Source organism: Impatiens glandulifera, chromosome 7, assembly GCF_907164915.1.
Source record: "Impatiens glandulifera chromosome 7, dImpGla2.1, whole genome shotgun sequence".
NCBI lineage: Eukaryota > Viridiplantae > Streptophyta > Magnoliopsida > Ericales > Balsaminaceae > Impatiens > Impatiens glandulifera.
Window position 1 is genome coordinate 35,590,206 of NC_061868.1, and position 22,168 is coordinate 35,612,373.

The window sequence follows — 22,168 nt, forward strand, 5'->3', positions numbered from 1 at the left end:
CAACAGAGGAAGAACAAAGCTTAGGAAAAATGAATGGTCACGAACAAGGAGGTGCCACTACATAAATACATTGAAGACAAAGAGTACCCGTCACATTTCAAAAATTATTATTTGATCTGACATTTATAACAAAATAATTTGAAAATGAGTTTTTCGGTTGGGGATAATCTTAAAGAGAGCGCATAGAGATTTTCAATTCGAAGCTGGCCGAAAAATCCTAAAAGTTGGAGAAGTTACCAAAGTTTCGTCAGCTCTGAGACCTTTAGGATAGCTGACCTTTAGCATCTGTAAGTTGCATTAATTGAATTTTATTTCTAAGCAAGCTCATAACTACTTCAATTTCTTTATTATTTCTCAATCTTGTATATGATTCTATAATGATCTAAAAAGTATATAGTGAATCTGGATGAATCATCCTAACAAAACTCTGGCTAAAGTTGAATTTTCTCCTAAAAACGTTGATAGTCTCCCTCATGCGTAACCAAAATAATTATATAGAAGTCCTTTTTAAACAATCAATTTGTTTTTTTCAAATAACTAAGATCAAACAAAATCATGTTAACCGAGATCAATATAAGAATAAACCTCTAATTCAAATTTATTATAAAATTTGAAGTCCAAGATCACATATAATAGTTCTTTCTTGTAAAATTTAAACAGAACCTCTTTTAGCATCATCAGAGAGGGTAAAAGTTGGATCTTGTTTTATTCTCAAAACTCTGGGCAACAACACCACAGAGGAGCTTGGTCGGGCTGGCTTAGAGTAAAGCTTATGTGATCACAGTCGGAGCATTCCGACCAGTGAATTCCTGCATCTTAGAAAACTTCAGAGCAACTTCAACCTGTCAAAACCACCCAAAATCATTTCACTCGATATTATTTTCAAATTTATCGAAAAAAATCTCAAAGATTAGTCAACAACAGCTTACCAAAGGAGCAAGTGCATCTTGTGAATCTCTACCAGTCTTTGAAGCATCCTTCTCATATTGCTCAATGTAAAGCCTAATAGTTGCACCTTCTGAGCCTGTTCCCGACAGACGGAAAACCTAATAGTGCATTTACAATTGCGTTATTATTAATTAACTATCAGTCTTTTTATTTTTTATATGTGATACTTGGTCACAATAAACATACCAAACGAGACCCGTCTTCAAAAAGATACCGGATGCCCTGATGCTTTGAGATGGAACCGTCAACAGGATCTTTGTATTCGAATTCATCGGCATTGACAACTTTTGACACGTCTGAACGAATACCCTTCACAATACTGCATCAAGGCCTTGTTTGATTAGTTATTGAAAATAAATCAGATTATATGGGTCAAATTACATAAATATAAAATGAAAAAATAATTTTAATGTTTTGGTTCATAATCTTAATGTTGTGATTGATGAGTATATTAATGATTGGATAGTAGGTTATTTGAAAATAAATGGTGAATAGTCTAAATAAAAATATTTGAATTCTAAGTACTTGATCATGTATCTTGAGCACATAATTATTTAGATTAAGATGTGTTATGAAATACTCTTACTTGTTAACTTCATCAAGGGAGGATTGTAGTTTGACTAAATGTGCCATAAGTTCCTTTGCAGCACCAGCATCAACATTCTATGAATGAAAAAGAGAAAGAAAAAAAGGGATCTTAATGAAATGATAACAACAATAGTTTAACAACAATTAAGTTATTGTCATACCTCGTAATCATAACGGGTATAATAGTGGCGACCAAACTTAGCCCAATGATCAACCACAATATCTTCAACAGTCACAAGCTTATCTCCACTGTTATCCTTGTTCTTGTATGCAATAATGGATAACCATGCCAATACAGCCCATATTCCATCTTTCTCGCGGATATGATCCGAGCCTGTAATGAATAATAATATATACAAAAAATATTATCAGACCAGCCATGTTGTAAAATCTTATTTAGGATCAATCCAAAGAGAAAAAAATAACAAGAAAACAGACCAGTTCCAAAACTTTCTTCACCACAAACTGAACATAATCCAGCATCCATTAAGTTGCCAAAGAACTTCCAGCCAGTTGGAACCTGGCAATTTCAGAAAGCACAATATTTTTATATAAAAGAGGCTTGGGATGAAATAAAATAAATAAGAAACTCTAGAACTAAAAGCATCTTTGATTTTACCTCAAAAAACTTCAAATTCAGATGGTTAGCAACAACATCAAGAGCAGCGGATGTAGGCATGCTCCTAGATAAGGGCAAGTAAACAGATAGATGTAAGTGAAATGACTATTATGTCTGCACATTCAAACTCACCTTTCTTTACAATACAAGTTTTGAGCATAAATTCAGAAATATGTTTGGATGTATGAAATTGACATGAATTACAATTCAATTCCAGTGTTTGGAGAAATTATTGAATTATAATTTATAAGAGATTTTGTTTTTCTCTTATAACAGACAATAAGCATCTAACCACATATAAACTCATTTTCAGCTAATGCTGGAATTGAAATTCAGAGGTTACTATAGTGGAACTGAACCTAGACAAATTACACATTTAATACCATCTGAATTGTACTTCTAAGTCCTCCAAAAAGAACAGAAATAGAAATGGACCGAAAATTTCAATTCCAAATCAGCTTGAACTAAATGTAGCCTAACGATAGTATAAAAGAAAATAAAAGTAAAGTTTCGCAACCTGGCAACTCCCTTTAGACCTCCAGAGAAGTATGGTATGGCTTGTACTGCATTTGCAGCAATAATAGCCACAGAATCTGATGGCGTGACAAAAAACCTAAGGGAGAGGAAAAGATGAAGCATTGGAAACCATGCTATATTGAAACGAAAGAATAGGTAATGTATAAATGCTACCTTTTACCAAGTATCATGTTACGATCAGCATCACCATCAGAGGCAGCACCGAATTCTGGTGGCTCACCTGGAGAACTAGTCTTGCTCAAACCCATTCTTGCAACTAATTCCTTCGCATAAGTCAAATTAGGATCTGGATGGCCTCCACCAAAGTCCTCCTGCAGAAATTTAACATTGCAGTAGTAAGAATATTTTACCCACCAAAATTAAATAAGAAACTTGTGTGTCTTGTGATCACATTGAAAATTAAGTGTTCAAGGTTGAATACTAAATTTTAGTGTATCTCTGGAAAATAAATGTTGAATAAACCAAATGAAAATCTTTGTAATTTAAGCATTTGATATGTAAGTTAATTTGATCAAATGTAGAACTAATGTATGGAATGTAATGTAATTTGATTAATTTAGTGGAGTTAAAGTTATCTTTTGTACGCTCTTACTATACTACGAATTAATCATTCATATATTACCGAATTAAGCAATATTTCAAATAATTAAGTGATTCTTGATAACAATTATTCAAATAAGTACTTAATTACTTATAATACTTGTTATATCCATGCATATAATCATATAATGCTAGTTGTTTGAGAAGATCTATATAGCATGTATAAAAAGTTGTAACAGTAGCAGAAGAATGAAGAAAAACCTTGGGTACACAATTCAATAATGAGCTTTCTTTTGCACCAAGTTCTTCAACAAAAATTCGCGTAGCATAAGCTCCACCAACTCCATGAAGAGCATCATAACTGAATCAAATACACATTAGAAAGTTTACACATATAATTAAGTTTCTGAGTAACAAGTATAAAATGCAGGATTAACGATCTTACCAGAATGAAAATTTTGGATTAGCAAGCAACTGTTTGATAGACTGGAAGTCAAATATAGACCTGAGGAGTTACCACCATCAGAAAAAAAATCCTATGTTGAGCAATCAAGCCATAGCCAAGTAAGCAAAGAAAATATGAAGAAAAATTGAACATTGAGGAAGCATGAGACAGTATAAACACAACATGACCAAATAACTAAATACCATTCACAAATCAGCAATCTCGGTAATAAACTCTAGACCACACAAGAAAAACAAAAGAAAATCCTCTATAATGTAACACAAAAGCATATGAACATAAGAAAACATTATAGGCCCCATTTGGAAATAAGTATTTTTTTTCTTATGAAAAAGTTTCAGATAGAGAAACTTTGAAAACTAAATTTTGTAAGACAAATTTAGAAGTTTATTTTTTGTTTCAGTATCTGGAAACGTTTTCATATGCATAAACAATAAGTGTAAATGGGGCATATAACCATTAATAGGAAGAGAAAGGAATCTAATCATAAAATTTGCATTGTTAATATCTATACTTCATCAATTTCAAGTAGTCAGTTGCAGAATCAAAAACGTCAACATCAAATTGCCCCTCAGGTCCCGAAAAGCTTGTCACAGCAACTGTTGATATGTCTACCTGAAAAAACAAAAGAGAGAAAAGGTAATAGGTACTCATAAAAAATTGACAACCAATATATAAGATCAAGCATCAACTAATATATTCTTGCTTGAAAATTGTTATACATCTGGAATGTCTTCTGCAATGAGATACTCCTGTATCGTTTTTGTGTTCTCAAAGATCTTATCAGTAACAGATTCTGGTGCAGGCCCACCATTTTCCATGTTGTATTTAATTCCAAAATCCTGCCAAGAAGATACATAAAGAAATAAATAGCATTCACCAATACTACTCTGTTGACTATATCAAGGTATCTTAGTTTTAGGGGCAAAATCAACTGACATAGGTAAATATCAACATAATAAATGTGTCAGCAATTAAATTGAATAAATTCTAGTAGTGAAGCCAAGGGATTTTGATTTTCGTAGAATTAATTAAAAGTCTGCTTTCTCTCTCTCGTCCTTGGTCCTGCCTTAGGTGGCTGTTGGATCCCTGTGCAGCCATCAGCATGCTGCCTCTTTATGTCCATTGGGATTTACTTATATTTATTGTTTTTATCCTCACAATGTATTATATATTTCTCACAATCATAGTTGTAAATAATCACATCATATTGGAATAATATTATCACTTTCTTAGGCAATCTTAGTTGTGAATTATCAATCAAAATTTATTTACCTCAGTTGGACCACCTGGATTATGACTTGCAGTCAATATGAATGATCCTGTTGCCTTAGATCCCTATATTTATATGGGTACAAGAACATTCATTAGATTGACAAATATCCTTTAGAACACATGATAAAAAGAAATACTTCAGTGACTAGATGTAATATTTGTAACATATGCATACATCATGTCCAGTTCTTTCACGTATAACAGCTGAAACAGCAGGAGTGGAAAGCAATCCATTCTGACCAACCCACACTCTTCTTACTCCATTGGCAGCAGACATCTTGATAATGATCTGTTGCACCCATGACACAACAATATAGAGTGAGGTAAGAAAAAGCACATATAGAATGGTGCATCAATATTTTTACTGAATAAAATACAAATTTTGAGCCAGCATATTGCAAACAAGCCAAAATTCCTAATAGTTTACTAATGTTTCATGATCCATAAAACTTCACAAACAAGCCTTATGTTACAAAGTAACTAGAAATCTAGGGTTGAGAATATTCCTTTCTTCTCTAAATTCTAACAAAATAGAAATTATGTTTTATTCTATTTAAATAGATTGAAAGCAAAAAGGTATGTGATCCGTAACAATAAAAACAATATGAAGTTAGACAAAAATAACGAAGCACGTAGAAAAGAATCCAAGCCAACTCTTTTTGCCATCCTTCCAAATAAATCTCACCTTCTCACAATCTTAAATAATCACTTTCAGATCAAGCCAACATTTTACAACATACCACCTTGATCATCATTAGGACAATTCTCCTAGACATTAGGCTCACTATTCTAGCTGGAACTAGAAATTTTGATGATGGAACCCACACTTTGCCTAAACTCTAACATCTTTCCTTCCACATAGGCAATTAAGTTAATAATCTAATTTTTAAGATATCACAAAAAAAAAAAATCAATTCAAGTCTAAGAGGTTATCATTTCTTAATTTTAACTTCAGTCGAAATAACGACCAATGTAACAAAGGTTGCTGTCAAATTTTCTTCAACGTGAACATTTTATGAAGTTTATCCCACACAAGAAATACTGGAGATAGCATTTAACCTATTTTTTATTTATTTTTTATTTTTTTTAATTTTAAACAAAGTTCATTAATTCAAAGTAGCAAGAGCAAGTATACAAAACAAGGAGATAGAGTTTCAATATCAAACATATTTAGAGAACACCACTAAACCTTGTTCTCATGTTTTCATGCCAGTAGGAACTGGACTATTTCATGAGCTGCATGTATGCAGCCATCTCTCCAATACCACACTGGGAAAGAGAACTGATCATGTGGATTCCTTTTATAATAAATGGTATTAGATTCGGCCTGGAACTCATATGTTCTTAATGACTCTTTAAGAATTCATGTCTCAGTGGTACAGTCAACAAATTTAGGAGAAAATTTGCAGAACTGAACAAGAATAAAGAAGGAAAGGACATCTATTTTTCTAAGAAATAGGAAGATTTAAACTCTTGAATTTTCAAGGATGAGGTCTCTAACCATTGGGTCCTCTTGATGCACCCTTAAAAATCGATAACCCAACTTTCTCAAAAAACAAATAAACCATCCCAGACAACAATCGATCTAGTCAAACTCAGAAAATGCTTGAAACAAATAAATAATACATCATTTGCTTACCTGGATAGCTTCCTCAGAGAAATAGCGGCCATCACCTGAAACGACTAGTGTGGCACCTGTTCAAATGTCAATAAGATGAAAAGAAACTTAGCATTACCATAACAAAGTTGTTCAAAAAAAGTTATAGTGTCCAAAAAGAAGTGAATGCATTTTGTTGATAAAGAAGGGTAAACAAGAAGATGTTTATCAGAAAAAAAACAGTTATTTGAGAACTAGTGATAACTTTTTAGCAACATTCTGCAAGTCGCAACAATTATATTCCTCTGAATTTTTGTAATAAGATAAATACAAGATTCCATGTGGTAGCAATAGATCATTGATTTGATTGCTATGAAAATTCTCCTCATGATTTCAAATCCAATGTAGTTTATTATGGTAGTATGTTGTCAACATTTCAAACAACCAATAGCCTTCTAACAAATAAGTACACACTTAGATTAAGAACTATTCCATAAGAAAAATATTTTCTGGAAGCTTATCTTTATAAACAGTGGCACTAAGACCAATTGAAGACTGGAGTTTAAATGATAGGTGCAAAAATGATCGAAACATTTTCTTATGCCTGCAGAACGTGTTTAGCTGATTCTTAGTTGAATAAAGAGAACAACTGTTTCAGTTCATCCAAGAGTCGAGCACAAAATACAAATAAAGTAGGAACAACAAAGCTTCTTTTTTGAAAATGGCAAGTTTTGGAATGTGTCCAGACAAAATTGAGTCATATATTAAGAACACATAATATTACCATACAGAACTGAGATTATATTGCTGATGGAGAGAGTGACAACTATTGCTAATAGAAAGAACACAAAAATGTAGTGCCAAAAGCAGCTTCGTGTTATACAAGAACCTCTTTACCTTTGACTTTTTCAGCTGAAAGAGCACTGAACGTCGCCTGGACAAAATTGTGCAAATAATGAGGTTGCTTGAAAACTTTCACCTGTAAAATTTGACGAGTAAGTTACCAGATGGCACAGAAGAGATAAAACCTGGAGATTTCAAAGATCTGATACTTCATTCTCAGATCTATTTGGTGAACAGAGAAATATCTAGATCGCTGAAGTATAATCCACTTAGCATCAACAAAAGAAAAAAAAACAAGTTCCATAGATTGATCAATAATTCTTTCAAATAGATTTGCAATACAGATCAGCAGAATTGTTGTTTTAAAGCATGATTAGTTAGTTAATTATCTATCTGTATGTAAATTGAGGCTATTACCTAACAGTAAAGATTACACAAAATTGAAATGGAACCAATGTTACCTTCTTCCTGAGGCCAGAAGTCCCCGGCTTCTGATCATCGAAAGGAGTGCTCTTAACGGTTGTAACCTTAAACGCTACCATATTCCTGGAAATGATACGGATGCAGCTATGAATCTGAGAATAACGAGATCTGAACAGCGTATGACGTTCAAGTGAGTAAATGTATGGAGGGAGAGAAATGCGGTAGAATTACCTCTGAAAAGAATGGCGAACCAGATGGGCAAGCGTCAGTGAGCAGGAGTGAAACACGCTTAGAGATAGAGAGAGAGAGATCAGTGAATGGAAGTATGGAATTTGTGGAAGGGAAGGACACGTCTGTTTGTTTTAGTGTCAACTTCTCACGGAATCAAAATCTCAGATGCTCTTTAGGTTCCGTCTGAAACTAATATTTCTTCATTTATCTAAACTCATTTGCCCTGTTTAGAAATATTTTGTTTTCACCTTTATAAAGTAAGGACATTAGTTTGGTGGATGTAAAACATCATTCCTATTTTATCTTATATTTTTTTTATTTTCTTTAAAAGTAAAGTTTACAAATCTATATAAAATATATAATGATATTAAAGTCAACAATACATCACAATAATCCACGTCTTCTAATAATTATTTTTTTTCATTATATATATATATAATAAAATAAAGTGTTCACATACTCGAATCCCAAAACATCCAAATTTAAAAATAAAGAATAAAGAAGGTAATCTTAACTATAATTATATATATCTTATATTTTTCTTCTTAAATAGTTTCTCACTCATTAATTTTATAATATATATATATATATATATATAATATTTCCCCCCTAAAAGAGTGAGGTCGGGATTAGTATTTGGTTTGACGAGTATTTGAAAATGTAAGGTCGCGAGATGAATGTCGGGTGGTGTGTAGTTTGTCGAGTTTGAAGTTGGAATTAGTGTTTGATTTAGTGAGCATTTGAAAGTGTGAGGTTACGAGATAGATGTCAAGTGGTGGGTGGTTTATCGAGTGTGGGGTCAGAATTATTGGTTGGTTTGGCAAACATTTGAAAGTGTGATGTCATAATTAGTGGTTGGTTTAGAGAGCATTTGAAAGTGTGAGGTCACGAGATAAAGGTAAGGTGGTGGGTGGTTTGTTGAGTGTGAGATCGGAATTATTGGTTGGTTTGACAAGTATTTGAAAGTGTGAGGTCGGAATTAGTTGTTGGTTTAGAGAGCATTTGAAAGTGTGAGGTCACGAGATGGAGGTCGGGTGGTGGGTGGTTTGTCGAGTGTGAGGTCACGAGATGGAGGTCGGGTGGTGGGTGGTTTGTCGAGTGTGAGGTCACGAGATGGAGGTCGGGTGGTGGGTGGTTTGTCGAGTGTGAGGTCAGAATTAGTGGTTAGTTTAACTAGCATTTGAAAGTGTGAGGTCACGAGATGGAGGTCGGGTGGTGGGTGGTTTGTCGAGCATTTGAAAGTATGAGGTCACGAGATGGAGGTCTAGTGGTGGTTAGTGGTGGTTAGTGCTTGGTTTAACGTTGGGATAAGAGGTCTGCGATCAATTGGGTTTGGTTATTGATTTGTTGAAGTGAGAGTAAAAGAAAGGTCGACTAAGATTGGTAAGCAGTTTGTCGAGGAATAAAGAGACATATAAAAAAGTGTGAGTCACAAGATTAAGGAAAGTAAGTGGTTTACCGAGGGGAAAGAGGCATATGAAAAGTGTGAGTCACAAGTTGATGATCAATTGGGGGTTAGTGGTTGCGTTTGACGCGTAAGAGATGTGTCATCAATTGAGGTCGACTATGATTGGTGAGTGATTTACCGAGGGGATATAAAAGTCATATGAAAAAATGTGAGTCGTAAGATAATAGTCAATTGAGGGGTTAAGTAGGGTGCCGAGAGGATAAAATATATGTTCACATTAAGTTTAAGATTAAACTTAATTTTTACAAACTAAAACCAATTTTAAATTAAATAGATTTGAACAATATTAATTTTATCTAAAATATTTATAAATAAATAATATTATATATATTCTTATAAGTGCAAATGCACGAGACTTATCATAGTCGTAAATATTGAGAAAAGAGAGAAATTATTAATGAAGATAAAAGTTAAAAATAAATATTTTAAATTATACTTAGTTTACAAGTCTAATTATCGTTTCAGGTCATTTGCTACTCTTTTGCTAAAAATATTTTGCTCCACCTATCATTACTCTTATTTTAAATAACACAACTTGCCTCACTAAACATAATTGTGTGCTTAAAAATTAAACAAGTAAAAAATTAAGTTAATTTAATTGTATTTGTGTAAAATCTCAAATTTTAATATTATTTATTATTTTATATACAAATAGATAAATGGATATATAAATAGACCATTTTCTTAAAAAAAATTAAGTAAAAGTAAACATAATAAGATATTACCTATAAAAGAAAAAGAAGGATAAATATGAACTAAATATGATATTTATTTTTAAAATAAATGAATATATACTTTAGGTTGATAACTTTAAATTTTAAGTTAATTTATTATTTTAAAATAAGGATAAATATGAACTAAATATGATATTTATTTTTAAAATAAATGAATATATACTTTAGGTTGATAACTTTAAATTTTAAGTTAATTTATTATTTTAAAATATTATAATTAAACTGTTTGATTTTTTTACATCAAAATCAAATTAATTATTAAAAATATTAGACTTTTAAATAAAAATAATTTTTAGCATTACGGAGATTTCGTCCTATAATAGAGTTTTAGTTTTGATAAGACGCAAACAAATATCCTTATCTGAACAAAACGGTATGTATTGACAAGATATAGATAGTTTATATGTGAGACATTGTTATAAGTTGTTCTCTAAAATGATTCCATATAATTGTTGTTGAAAAAACTTTAGAAGTCAAAGATTTCATTCAAAATCTCGTTTTTTGGATGGAGCGTTATTCATAGTGAAATTTTAATGGATGATATGCACATGAAAAAAAATTATATTATGGTTGGTCGTTATCGTATGTGTCACGAAAATGTTCAATCAAAAACTCACTTACTTTTGCATTGTCGATAAATGACTAATATTTGAAGTTTTTTATGCAGTATTATTGAGATTCATTAGGTGATACAAGAGTTTAGTGGTAGTTGTTGAGAAGTTTGGATTGATGCGGTTGACAAACCTACACATTTGAGTTACCATCTCAATTATTTTTTGATGGACTATCTAGTTGGAGATAAATCGTTGAATTTTCAATGATCGTAGTCGTCCGATGCGTATCATTCATAATACTATTATTATAACGATTTTTGAGATTTATTTAGAAAATCAATAGAGTCTGTGAGAGAGTTAATCGTTTTTTTCGAGAATTTACGAACTCGATTATTTATTTAGTACCGTTTTTTCTTGTATTTTATTTTTTTCATGTTATGCTTTGTTGTTGTGATTAAACGATTTTATTTTATTTTAAATATAAATGAACATTTTCAAAAATAAAAAATATTTGTTTTTAAAAATTAAAAAATAATAAGATATTATTAAATTACAAAAATTAAAAAATATTAATATTAAACTTATTTTAAAAAACACAAATGAACATAGATTATTTAAACCCAAATCAAATAAGCTCAATCTATTGTTGAATTGGCCCATCCGATTTACTGATAAACCCTTATTTATTTGTCTGTCAAATTAAAGTTACATATCTTATTTATCATCAAACAAAGTATTATAACACCAACAAAACAATAAAAGAAAAGAAAAGAACAACAAAAATAGAAAATTTTCTTGTTCAAACATTTATTACCAAAGCGAGTTTTTAACACAAATTGATAGTTTAAATGACAAATATTACTTTTATTTAAAGTACTAGATGTCTCAAGTTAAAATGAAAAAAAAAACTTAGACTGAAACTTCACTTGCTCGAATCTTGTCACTAAATTACATATACATGATAAGTATTATCCTTATTTAAAGATCAATTATTTTCATTAATATATATATATATATATATATATATATATATATATATATATATATATATATATATATATATATATATATATATATATATATATATATATATATATATATATATATATATATATATATAAAAGCAAACAAAGCAGTCCAATACAAAGAAAAAAAAGTTACACAATAACCAAAGGGATGCGAGTCTAATCACTAAAACGTGCACTAAAAAACATAAAACCAAACAAACACATAGAAATGTTGTTATTGTTCCGTAGAGACAATTTGGTCTGAAATTGTTTGTTGGGTGAATCTTAGCATTTCTGTGGAAGTTTGATGCGGCATTTTTTGGGCAAGGCCAAGACCATGACCGGGTCAATACCCATGTCGCGAATCTTGGACTTGTATTTACATAGACATGGCAGATTAGCCTTTCGAATTACCCCGCAACAACCCTTTGTGGGAGCCGAAGGTGGACTGCCTTCCACCGCCGGAAGGCACTGCAGAAATTCGTCCAAGACGACGCCACAAATCTTGTTAGTAGTAGCTGCAGCAGAAGAGTAAGATCTAAAAATAAAAAGGGAAATGGAGATGACCAAGAACATTTGTACTAGCAAATATCTACCCATTTTTCTTTCTTTCTTTGATGAGTGTTGATTTGATTAAGAATTAAGATAGTGATATATTATTTATAGGGAAGATTCAGAATATTTGTTCGTCACGAGAAAGCTTAAGATTAATTTATTAAAATGATTTTAAAACCATAACAGGTCACATGATCACATGTGGACTACAAGAGTGAAGGATTGATTGTGAGGGTAAAGTATCATTATTAACTCATTGCATATTTTATTCGGATTTCACTTTTAAACAACATTTTTATTTCCATATCTGAAATGAACAAACATAAAAGAATAAGAAAAAAAAATTATATCTATCAAGTTAATCGTCAAATAAATATGGGATATAACTAATAAATGTAATATTGGGTTTCTTAGTATAATATATAATTGGCCTAATTAATATATTAGAGATATCTAAATGAGTGGCACAAATAGATTAGTGGATCTTTATAATCTTGTATATAATTTTAATTTTGGAATGAACAGAATAAAACGAATTATATTCCTTTATGATATTAGAGTCTAGGTTTTTCTCTTGCCGTGCCCAAGACTAACGGTCTATTTTCTACTATATTCTCTTCAATCACTCTTTTACATTGTATCATAACAGTTCATCTTCTCTTTAATCACTTTTCTTTTCCGATGACGAGTAACAAACAAGGATTTCACTTGGTCCTTGCCGTTTCCAACATCATGAATCACGTCTCTATTGTTAATGAGTTGGAAAACATTCAATACACGACATAGGTGGAGTTGTTCAAGATCCATGCCCGTTCTCATCGGGTCCTTCATCACATCATCCCGCCGGTCCCTATTCTACCGCCGCGATCGACGGATGAAGAGAAAGATATGTGGCTAACTCTCGATTCCACTGTCCTTTAGTGGATCTATGCCGCAATCTCATAGGATCTTCTTCTTACGATCTTGGAACTAAAGTATACAACCGAGCAAGTCAGGACACACTACGTGGATTTTTTCAAGATATTCGTCATTCTCGTGCGGTTTCCCTCGAGCAAGAATTTTTCACGAATTTTCCCGTGGTCTTGACTTATTGTCAACGTCTCAAAGTCTTGGCCGATCAGTTGTAGGGCGTCGATAGCCCGGCCTCGAACAACTACATCGTAGTATAGTTGATTGCGGGCATGGCGGAGGCGTACAATAGGGTGACAATTTACTCCGGTAGAGTGATCATTTTCCTTAGTCCTATTAAGCGCGATCCATGTTGATTTTAGAGGAATCTGGCTTGGCGAAGCGGGTGGCCTCGGGTTCGACACCGACATTAGGTGTAGCTCTTGTCTCCGACGCATCTGGGACGAATAGGTCACAACGTATATCATCGTGGGGATCTCGATAGAAACCAAAGAAGAAGGGCTCTCGTAATGGGGGTCGATCGAGATGTCCCAATACCAAGTCCGTTTCCTTCTCCCTAGCTGCAACAATGGGCTGGTCATTTAGGCCCACCATCATTGTCTTGGTAGTGGCCATGGGCTTCTCCTCCATGCTCATATTCAACATCCCAATGGAAGAAACCTCCTTTCAACTCTCGTCCGTTGACGCACAACAACAATTGGGTCTCTTTGGTTTGCGTCCACAAGAATACATGGCACAATCTCCACAAACTCTGACGGATATTGAAGCGGCCATGTATACCCTTGGTATTATGTCTCTTGAACCGACATGGTACATGGACACGGGTGCGAAGTCCCACATGACATCTCAACAAGGTACTCTCTCGTCTTATTTCAATTCAAACATTAAACATGATATCCTTGTAGGTAATGGTAGTACGATTCCGATTTCGGATATTGGGCATACCACTATTTCTTCTTCGAATCCTAAACTTACCTTGAATAATGTTCTCCATGCTCTTGCCCTTGTTAAAAATCTAGTTTTTGTTCGTAAATTCACTACGGATAATTTTGTGTATGTTGAGTTTGATCATTTTGGGTTTTCCGTTAAGGATTTTTGGACGGGGACGCGTCTAATGAGATGTGACAGTCGGGAGATCTATATCTGGTCACAATTGGGAGTTAGGTATCGTCTTCTATTTTTGATGCGTTATCACCATCCTTGTGCCATAGCTGTTTAGGTCATCATGGCAACTCTAGTTACACTAATATATAATATTGTGAAGAGTGATAGGGGAGGAATTTGAGAGAGAGAATAGGGGGAGGGAATAACGTGTCACTACATCACTGGCTGAAAAAATGATAAAGAGTGAGGAGAGAGAGAAGAGAGAGAAATTTTGTTATTTTTTCAACAAATCAGATTGTGCCACGTCATTTCTTTTCAAAATCTCTCAAATAAATTCCCTACACCAATCATTTCCCATAATATTATATAATAACATAAGTTTTATCTAATCACTTCAAGTTCATATGTTATAAAATCACAATCCAGCTATTATTTAGGCATTATTATACAAAATGAATATAGATGTTGGTACAATATTTTTTTTTATTTTTTTATATATTTTAAATATTATATATAAATATATTATATATAAATTAAATTAAATATAGTAGAATTTATTTATGCTTATTTACTAAATATATCATATGAAATTTATGTATTTTTTTTTTGTTGGTGTAAAGAATGTCATGCTATTATTTATAAAACATATCTAAATAATAATAGATTAATAATTGTAAAATCAAATTGTAATTTGAGATTGATATATAAAAATAATATAGGTCAACTACTAAATTTAAAAAAATTATATGTTAATTACTAGTTTAATATTAAAGATTAAGTAATGATATATTTTTCTCTTAATTTTCACAAATATTAATTATTAAATATACAAGTGTAACATAAATATTTTGCACCCTCATATTTATAATTTTAAATATATAAATTAATAAATAAGCTGAATATATATATATTTTTTATATTTTATGTTGTTTTGAAAAAAAAAAAGAAAAGAAAAAGAAAAGGAGGTTCAACCTGAATAAAGAATGAATTCAAGGCTAGTGTACAAGTTCAATACAAACACATAAGCCTTAAAATAAAATCCTAGGAACACCTAGATGGACTAAACACACGCAAGTAGGGACGGAGACAGGATGAAAAATTACCCTGAGCTGACTTAGGGGCGGAGCCACTCATGGGCTAGGGTGGGCTCCAGCCCCACCTAAATTAAAATAATCTTTAAATTATGGTGGACTCCACCCCAATTAAATTAAAAATAAAATAAAATAGAACAAAGTGAATAAACGTCCCTCTTCCTTTTTAAAGAATGATGAAACTTTTTTATCCTGTTATTGTATATAATATAATAATATATTATATTGATATATTATTATATTATAGTTTTCTTATAAAGATGCACACAATTATTCTCTTTTTCTTAAACGTTTAACACATCCATCAAATCTTCCGAGCACATATGATTGATGATCGTTACCGGAGGAAGTAGAAGTTGAACTAATGTTACGCATTGCAAGATCGGCTTAACTCTCCTCCTCCATTACAGGTTTCATTCTCTTAATCTCTTTTATCTGTAATTTGTTCTGTTATATTTTAAATTCTGATCAACAATCAATCGCAAACTGATCGAAACATTATGTAATCTGTTCTGTTATATTTCAGAATTTATCAACTATTTCTGAATTATGTTGAAGATTAGTTGAGACAAATAAGTCAAAAACCTACAATTTGATTGATAGGTAATTTTATCATTTGTTATAATTTATGAAATATAGCTATATTGTTTACTTATACTAATATATTTATTTAATTGGCAGGTTGATTCGTCTTGTTTTAACTCTTCCCGTTTCTACATCAACAACGGAACGAGCATTTTCAGCTATGAAGCTCGTGAAAACAACTCTTCATAACAAGATGGAAGAATAGCTTTTAACATATTCTATGATCGTCTATATTGAACGAGAGCTGTCTGAAAACATTGATAATGATACAATAATTAAAGAATTTTATTCTAAGAAGAATAGAAGGGCACAACTTCAATAATGTGTATGCTAAATATTTTGAATGTACTGTTTTGTTTCATAATTTCATAAAGTAAATGTTCATACATCTTTTATTTTATATGTTTGAATTTATTAATTTATTGTATCAATTACATAGAAAAAAAATGGAGCATAGAAAATTAAATTTGAGGTGCAAGTTGGAGTCAGCCCTATGTAATTTTTCATCCTGGCTCCGCCCCTGGGCTGACTCAATTTTTTTTTGCAAACAAATCCTCAGCACATCAGATTTAACTTTCGCTTTTTTTTTTTCCATGTAATTGATACAATAAATTAATTAATTCAAACATATAAAATAAAAGATGTATGAACATTTACTTTATGAAATTATGAAATAAAACAGTACATTCAAAACATTTAACATACACATTATTGAAGTTGTGTCATACTATTCTTCTTAATAAAAATAAATTAAAAAAAAGTAAAACACTAAAAAATATTTAAATAAAAAAATTAAAAATATATTTAGTTAATCATTTTAACTTTTAAATTAGACTTATAATTCATCAAAATTAGATAATATATACCTTAAAAATAATTTATGAATTTACATAAAATTTAAAGAGAAAACATACCAATTATTTATTGAATTAACTAAAAAAACTAAATTATTAGATTTTTTATAGTTATTTTTTATTATAAATTTGTACTTTTAATATTTTTTTAACTCAAATCACTTATATTTTAATAATTAAAAAAACAAACAACCTAACTAGCAATTACTTAGAACACATCCATTAGACCAATAAATAATATTATAATTAAGTTAGGTAAGGATAAAATGCCTTTTTGTATTTATATTAAAAAAAATCAACCAAATATTTTAAAAAATGTTTTTCAGCAAAACTATTGTCTTATGAATCATTGTCACTAAATTGTTAATTCAAATCAATTTTGATGTGGAGAAAGAAATGGTATTAAAAATGTGAAATTAACTTCTACAAGGACTTATTCGAACATCAGAAAAACATAAAGTGCTAATTTAATTTTATTTATTAAAATAAAAAGCAAAAAGAAGTTTTGCTAAGTGGGACCAGATATATGGGAATCTAATAGTAGAGGAGAGAGAAAAGGGTAATTGCTCCATTTTTTAAAATTTAATTGGGAATCGAGCCCACCCTAGTCCAAGTATTTTTTTAATTTAGGTGGGGCTAGATTAGGGATGTCAATTCAGGTGGGTCGGGTGGGTTCGAGTCGGGTTGAAGGAGGTGCATTATAACAAAATTTTCAACCCGAACCCAGACCAACCCGACTAACCTGACTAACCCAAAATAAGCTTCCATGGGCGGTGAAGATTACGTGTTCCCATGCTACTATCATCTTTGTATGTAATTCTACATGATTTACATTCCCATGCTATTTTAGGAAGCATATCAAAATATTGTCACCACTTTGATTTTAATGGTCTATTTCGTTTATCAATACCAGTTTTAGATGCTTGATCTTGAGAATCAATGCATGTTTCTTTATTTGCATCTAAATTTGCCATAGGTGAACCCTCCACACTATCCTCCTCAAGATCAAGATTAATTTGTGAACTCATTTTATTGTTGGATACTAGCGGAGTTCAAGAGATTAAAAAAGATGAAAATTAGAGAAGGAATGTATATTGAAGAGAAGTGAGAAAGATGGAAGAAAGGAATAGTGAGAAAGACGGAAGGAAGAAAAGGAATAGAAATTAAGGATATGGGTTAGGCCCGTTTGTTGAGTTATGGAGCCTACACTTATAATAAATTCTGCATTGTTAATTAGAGTTTATTGGGTTTTCTTTTTTTGATTTTGGGCTTGGGCCTGACCAAAGTTATTTAGGTTTATTACCTGAATGTTTACCCTATAAATATGTGATTATTAAGGGTTTATATTGTTAGACAGAATTCTAGAGAGATAAAGTGTGAGGCAAAAACTTTGTATTCATTCTTCTTCATAGTAAATCTGGTGGTGGCTGAAGTGGATGTAGCTCAATTTGAGTGAACCACTATAAATCTGTGTGTTCTTGTGTTCTTCTTTATTGTGTTTTTACAGATTGTTTTCAAACAGGTCGGATTTGGGAGATACAAATCCTAACAACTGGTATCAGAGCAGCTAGGCTAGATCTGAGCATTGGAAACAATGGCAAGTGAGAACAGTATAGGACATGGGATTGGAAGATTTGATGGGACAGATTATGCCTTCTAGAGAATGCAGATTGAAGATTATCTCTATGGAAAGAAGCTTCATGTTCCTTTGAGTGAGAAACCAGAGAAGATGGATGAAGCTGAATGGAAACTCCTTGATAGACAGGTTTTGGGAGTTGTCCGATTGACGCTAGCCAAGACGGTTGCTCACAATGTAGCAAAGGAGAAGACCACCATAGGTCTGATGAAAGCTCTTTTTGATATGTATGAGAAACCATCTTCTAACAACAAGGTACACTTTATGAAAAGACTCTTTTACTTAAGAATGGTTGATGGTACTTCTGTCACTACTCATTTGAATGAATTCAATACAATTGTGAATCAATTGCTATCTGTTGAGATTGATTTTGGGGATGAAGTTAGTGCCCTGATTTTGTTAGCATCTCTACCGAATAGTTGGGAACCTATGAGGGCAACAATTAGTAATTCAGTTGGAAATGCTAAACTGAAATTTGTTGAAGTTAGAGATCATATTCTTGCTGAAGAGGTTCGTAAAATTGATTCTGGTGAAACATTCAAAGGTTCTGCTCTGAATGTGGAAAACAGGGGAAGAGGTAATGATAGAAATTTCAACTGAGGTAAGAGCAGATCTATGTCAAGGAGCAGGAGGAGTCAGTCCAAGTCTGGGCGGACATTTGAGTGCTGGAATTGTGGTAAACAGGGTCATTTAAAGAGGAACTGCAAAGCACCGAAGAAAAATGGTGATGATAAAAATGATGCAGCTAACGTTGTTACAAAATCTGTCACTGATGCATTACTTCTGTCTGTTGATAACCCGATAGATTCATGGGTTTTGGACTCAGGAGCGTCTTTCCACACCACCGCTCACAAAGAATTAATGGAGAACTATGTGGCTGGAAGAGGTTCTTCAATGAACAGGTTCTCTACAAAGATTGTGTTGGGAAGACATCAGATGGTGATTCCAAGTTGGAAGAGACTGGTACAGTCGATTTGAGACAATTTTCAGCTGAATATATATCGGTTGTCGAAGAAGAACAATGTGTTGTTGAAGATGAAATCGTTGAGAACGTGGCCCTAGAGGTAAATCAGCAAACACTGGTTATACAGTTGAAAAGATCATCAAGGAATCGAAAACCAGTTGAGAGGTGGTCTCCATCTCTGAACTATATTTTGTTGACAGATAGAGGTGAACCTGAATGTTATGAGGAAGCAATACAATCTGATGAATCGATTAAGTGGGAGTCTGTTATGAAAGATGAGATGGACTTTTTGATGTTGAATCAGACTTGGGAGCTCACTAAGCTACCAAATGGAAAGAAAGCACTTCACAACAAATGGATCTTCAAGATTAAAGAAGAACATGATAAAACTATGAGGTACAAGGCAAGGTTGGTTGTGAAAGGATTTCAACAGAAAGAAGGTATTGACTACAATGAGATCTTCTCTCCAGTAGTTAAATTGATGACAATCAAAACTATTTTGAGTTTGGTTGTGAAAGAAGACCTTCATCTTCAACAAATGGATGTCAAAACTGCTTTTCTTCATGGTGATTTAGATGAAGAGATTTATATGCGACAACCAGAAGGATTTGAAATCAAAGGAAAAGATGAGCTTGTGTGTAAGCTTCAGAAGAGTCTGTATGGTTTGAAACAGGCTCTAAGGCAATCGTACAAGAAGTTCGATAGCTTCATGAAAAGTAACAATTTTTTGAGGTGTGAAGCTGATAATTGCTGCTATATCAAGAGGTTTGATAAATAGTACATTATTCTTCTTCTCTACATTGATGACATGTTGATTGCTGGAGCAAGCTTGTATGAGATTAACAAGCTCAAGAAAGAGTTGTCTAAAAAGTTTGCAATGAAGGATTTGGGTGCTGCTAAACAAATCCTTGGGATGAGAATTTTCAGGGATGAAGAAGTTCTCAAGCTTTCACAAGAAGAATATGTGAAGAAAGTTCTTAGCATGTTCAACTTGTATGATGCAAAACCAGTTACTACCCCCTTAGCTAGTCACTTCAGACTATCTAAAGATCAGTCGCCTTCAACAGAGGAGGAGAAAAATTACATGGCCACTGTTCCGTATGCCTCTGCCATTGGTTGTATTATGTATGCGATGGTTTGCACAAGACCAGACATAGCACATGCAGTGGGAGTTGTTAGCAGATTCATGAGCAACCTGGGTAGACAACATTGGGAAGCAGTAAAGTGGATACTATGATACTTAAGAGGAAGTACGGGTCTCGCTTTGTGTTTTCGAAAGTCTAATATGGGTTTAGAAGGATATGTTGATGCTGACAATGGTGGTGATGTTGATAGTAGGAAGAGCACAACAGGGTACATTTATACTCTGGGAGGTACTGCAATCAGTTGGGTATCAAAATTGCAGAAGATTGTTGCTCTTTCTAGTTGTGAAGCAGAGTATGTTGTTGTGACAGAAGTTGCTAAGGAGATGATGTGGTTACAACCCTTTTTGCGAGAATTGGGTCAAGACTACGAGGGAAGTGTGTTGCGATGTGACAGTCAGAGTGCCATTCATTTGACAAAGAATCTTGTTTATCATGGCAGGACGAAGCATATACAAGTTCATTATCATTTCATCCGGTCAGCTTTAGAAGATGGAGTATTAGCTCTTGAGAAGATTCCCGGGAGTGAGAATCCAGCTGATATGTTGACGAAAGCTGTGAGAAATGAGAAACTGAAGTTGTGTGCAACTTCAGTTGGTCATTTTCGTTAAGACACCGAATGGAAAGCCACTACCGATTGAGAGATGATGAAGTTAGTCTCCAAGTGGGAGATTGTTGAGTTATGGAGCCTACACTTATAATAAATTCTACATTATTAATTAGAGTTTATTGGGTTTTCTTTTTTTGGTTTTGGGTTTGGGCCTGACCAAAGTTATTTAGGTTTATTACCTGAATGTTTACGCTATAAATATGTGATTATTAAGGGTTTACATTGTTAGACAAAATTCTAGAGAGATAAAGTGTGAGGCAAAAACTTTGTATTCCTTCTTCTTCTTCATAGTAAATCTGGTGGTGGCTGAAGTGGATGTAGCTCAATTTGAGTGAACCACTATAAATCTGTGTGTTCTTGTGTTATTCTTTCTTGTGTTTTTACAGATTGTTTTCAAACAGGTCGATTTGGGAGATACAAATCCTAACACCGTTAGGGTTAGGGTTTTTTTGTAAGGTAAGCAAGTTATTTTTTTTATTAATATATTAGGTGGGTGGGTTTGGGTTGATGAGTGACCTGATTTTTTAATTCAGGTCAACCCGGGTTGACCCGAATCCAACCCAACCCAATTTTCTTTTTCAGGTTATATTTTGGGTTTGACCCGAAATGATTCAAACCCGAAAACCCCCAACCCTAACCCAATATTCTTCGGGTCGACTCGTGTCGGGTTGGCGGGTCGAGTTCATTTTTGACACCCTTAGGCTGGATCCCACCCTAGCCCAAGCGTGGCTCCTCCCCTGCACGCAATGCATGTCTTTCTCTTTTCGTTTTCACCTGTTCATTTCTCTTTCCTCGAAGCTGGAAATCATCTCTCTCAGAATCTCATTCAAGGAAACTCTAACAAACAGCTTATGAACCAAAGGACGATGAAAGAAGCAAGGTGACTATGGA

General features: G+C 32.8%; 2 protein-coding genes across 3 annotated transcripts; both read right to left on the reverse strand.

The window, feature by feature from the left end:
• Positions 1 to 564: 564 nt before the first annotated feature.
• On the reverse strand, positions 565 to 8,213 carry LOC124944666 (phosphoglucomutase, cytoplasmic-like). 2 transcript variants are annotated; one of them, XM_047484980.1, is made up of 19 exons: positions 8,065 to 8,213; positions 7,872 to 7,956; positions 7,465 to 7,546; positions 6,610 to 6,665; positions 5,146 to 5,259; positions 4,971 to 5,033; positions 4,418 to 4,537; positions 4,210 to 4,310; positions 3,678 to 3,737; positions 3,494 to 3,593; positions 2,846 to 3,003; positions 2,673 to 2,768; positions 2,156 to 2,219; positions 1,975 to 2,056; positions 1,698 to 1,870; positions 1,535 to 1,611; positions 1,135 to 1,267; positions 930 to 1,046; positions 565 to 842 (listed from the first exon to the last, which is right to left on the reverse strand). In XM_047484980.1, exons 2-19 carry the CDS (start codon positions 7,950 to 7,952, stop codon positions 771 to 773), a joined length of 1,749 nt encoding a protein of 582 aa, XP_047340936.1. In that variant the 5' UTR covers positions 7,953 to 7,956; positions 8,065 to 8,213; the 3' UTR covers positions 565 to 770. The 2 variants fall into 2 exon arrangements, with proteins under 2 accessions (XP_047340936.1, XP_047340937.1); XM_047484981.1 differs by lacking the exon at positions 8,065 to 8,213 and having other exon boundaries at positions 7,872 to 8,030.
• A 3,899-nt stretch (positions 8,214 to 12,112) lies between these two features.
• LOC124909811 (putative lipid-transfer protein DIR1) lies at positions 12,113 to 13,189 on the reverse strand. The gene is made up of 2 exons (XM_047450446.1): positions 13,017 to 13,189; positions 12,113 to 12,365 (listed from the first exon to the last, which is right to left on the reverse strand). The coding sequence occupies exons 1-2, from the start codon at positions 13,187 to 13,189 to the stop codon at positions 12,113 to 12,115; spliced, it is 426 nt and encodes a 141-aa protein (XP_047306402.1).
• Between the last annotated feature and the right edge of the window lie 8,979 nt (positions 13,190 to 22,168).

Excerpts from the sequence above, each read along its gene's own strand:
- LOC124944666 (XM_047484980.1), bottom strand. The coding sequence starts at position 7,952 with ATGGTAGCGTTTAAGGTTACAACCGTTAAGAGCACTCCTTTCGATGAT. Across the intron at positions 3,738-4,209 it reads GACTACTTGAAATTGATGAA|GTCTATATTTGACTTCCAGT; the intron begins GTATAGATATTA and ends GTAACTCCTCAG. Across the intron at positions 2,057-2,155 it reads TGAATTTGAAGTTTTTTGAG|GTTCCAACTGGCTGGAAGTT; the intron begins GTAAAATCAAAG and ends TGAAATTGCCAG.
- LOC124909811 (XM_047450446.1), bottom strand. The coding sequence starts at position 13,189 with ATGGATCTTGAACAACTCCACCTATGTCGTGTATTGAATGTTTTCCAA. Across the intron at positions 12,366-13,016 it reads ATGAACTGTTATGATACAAT|ATCTTACTCTTCTGCTGCAG; the intron begins GTAAAAGAGTGA and ends TTTTATTTTTAG.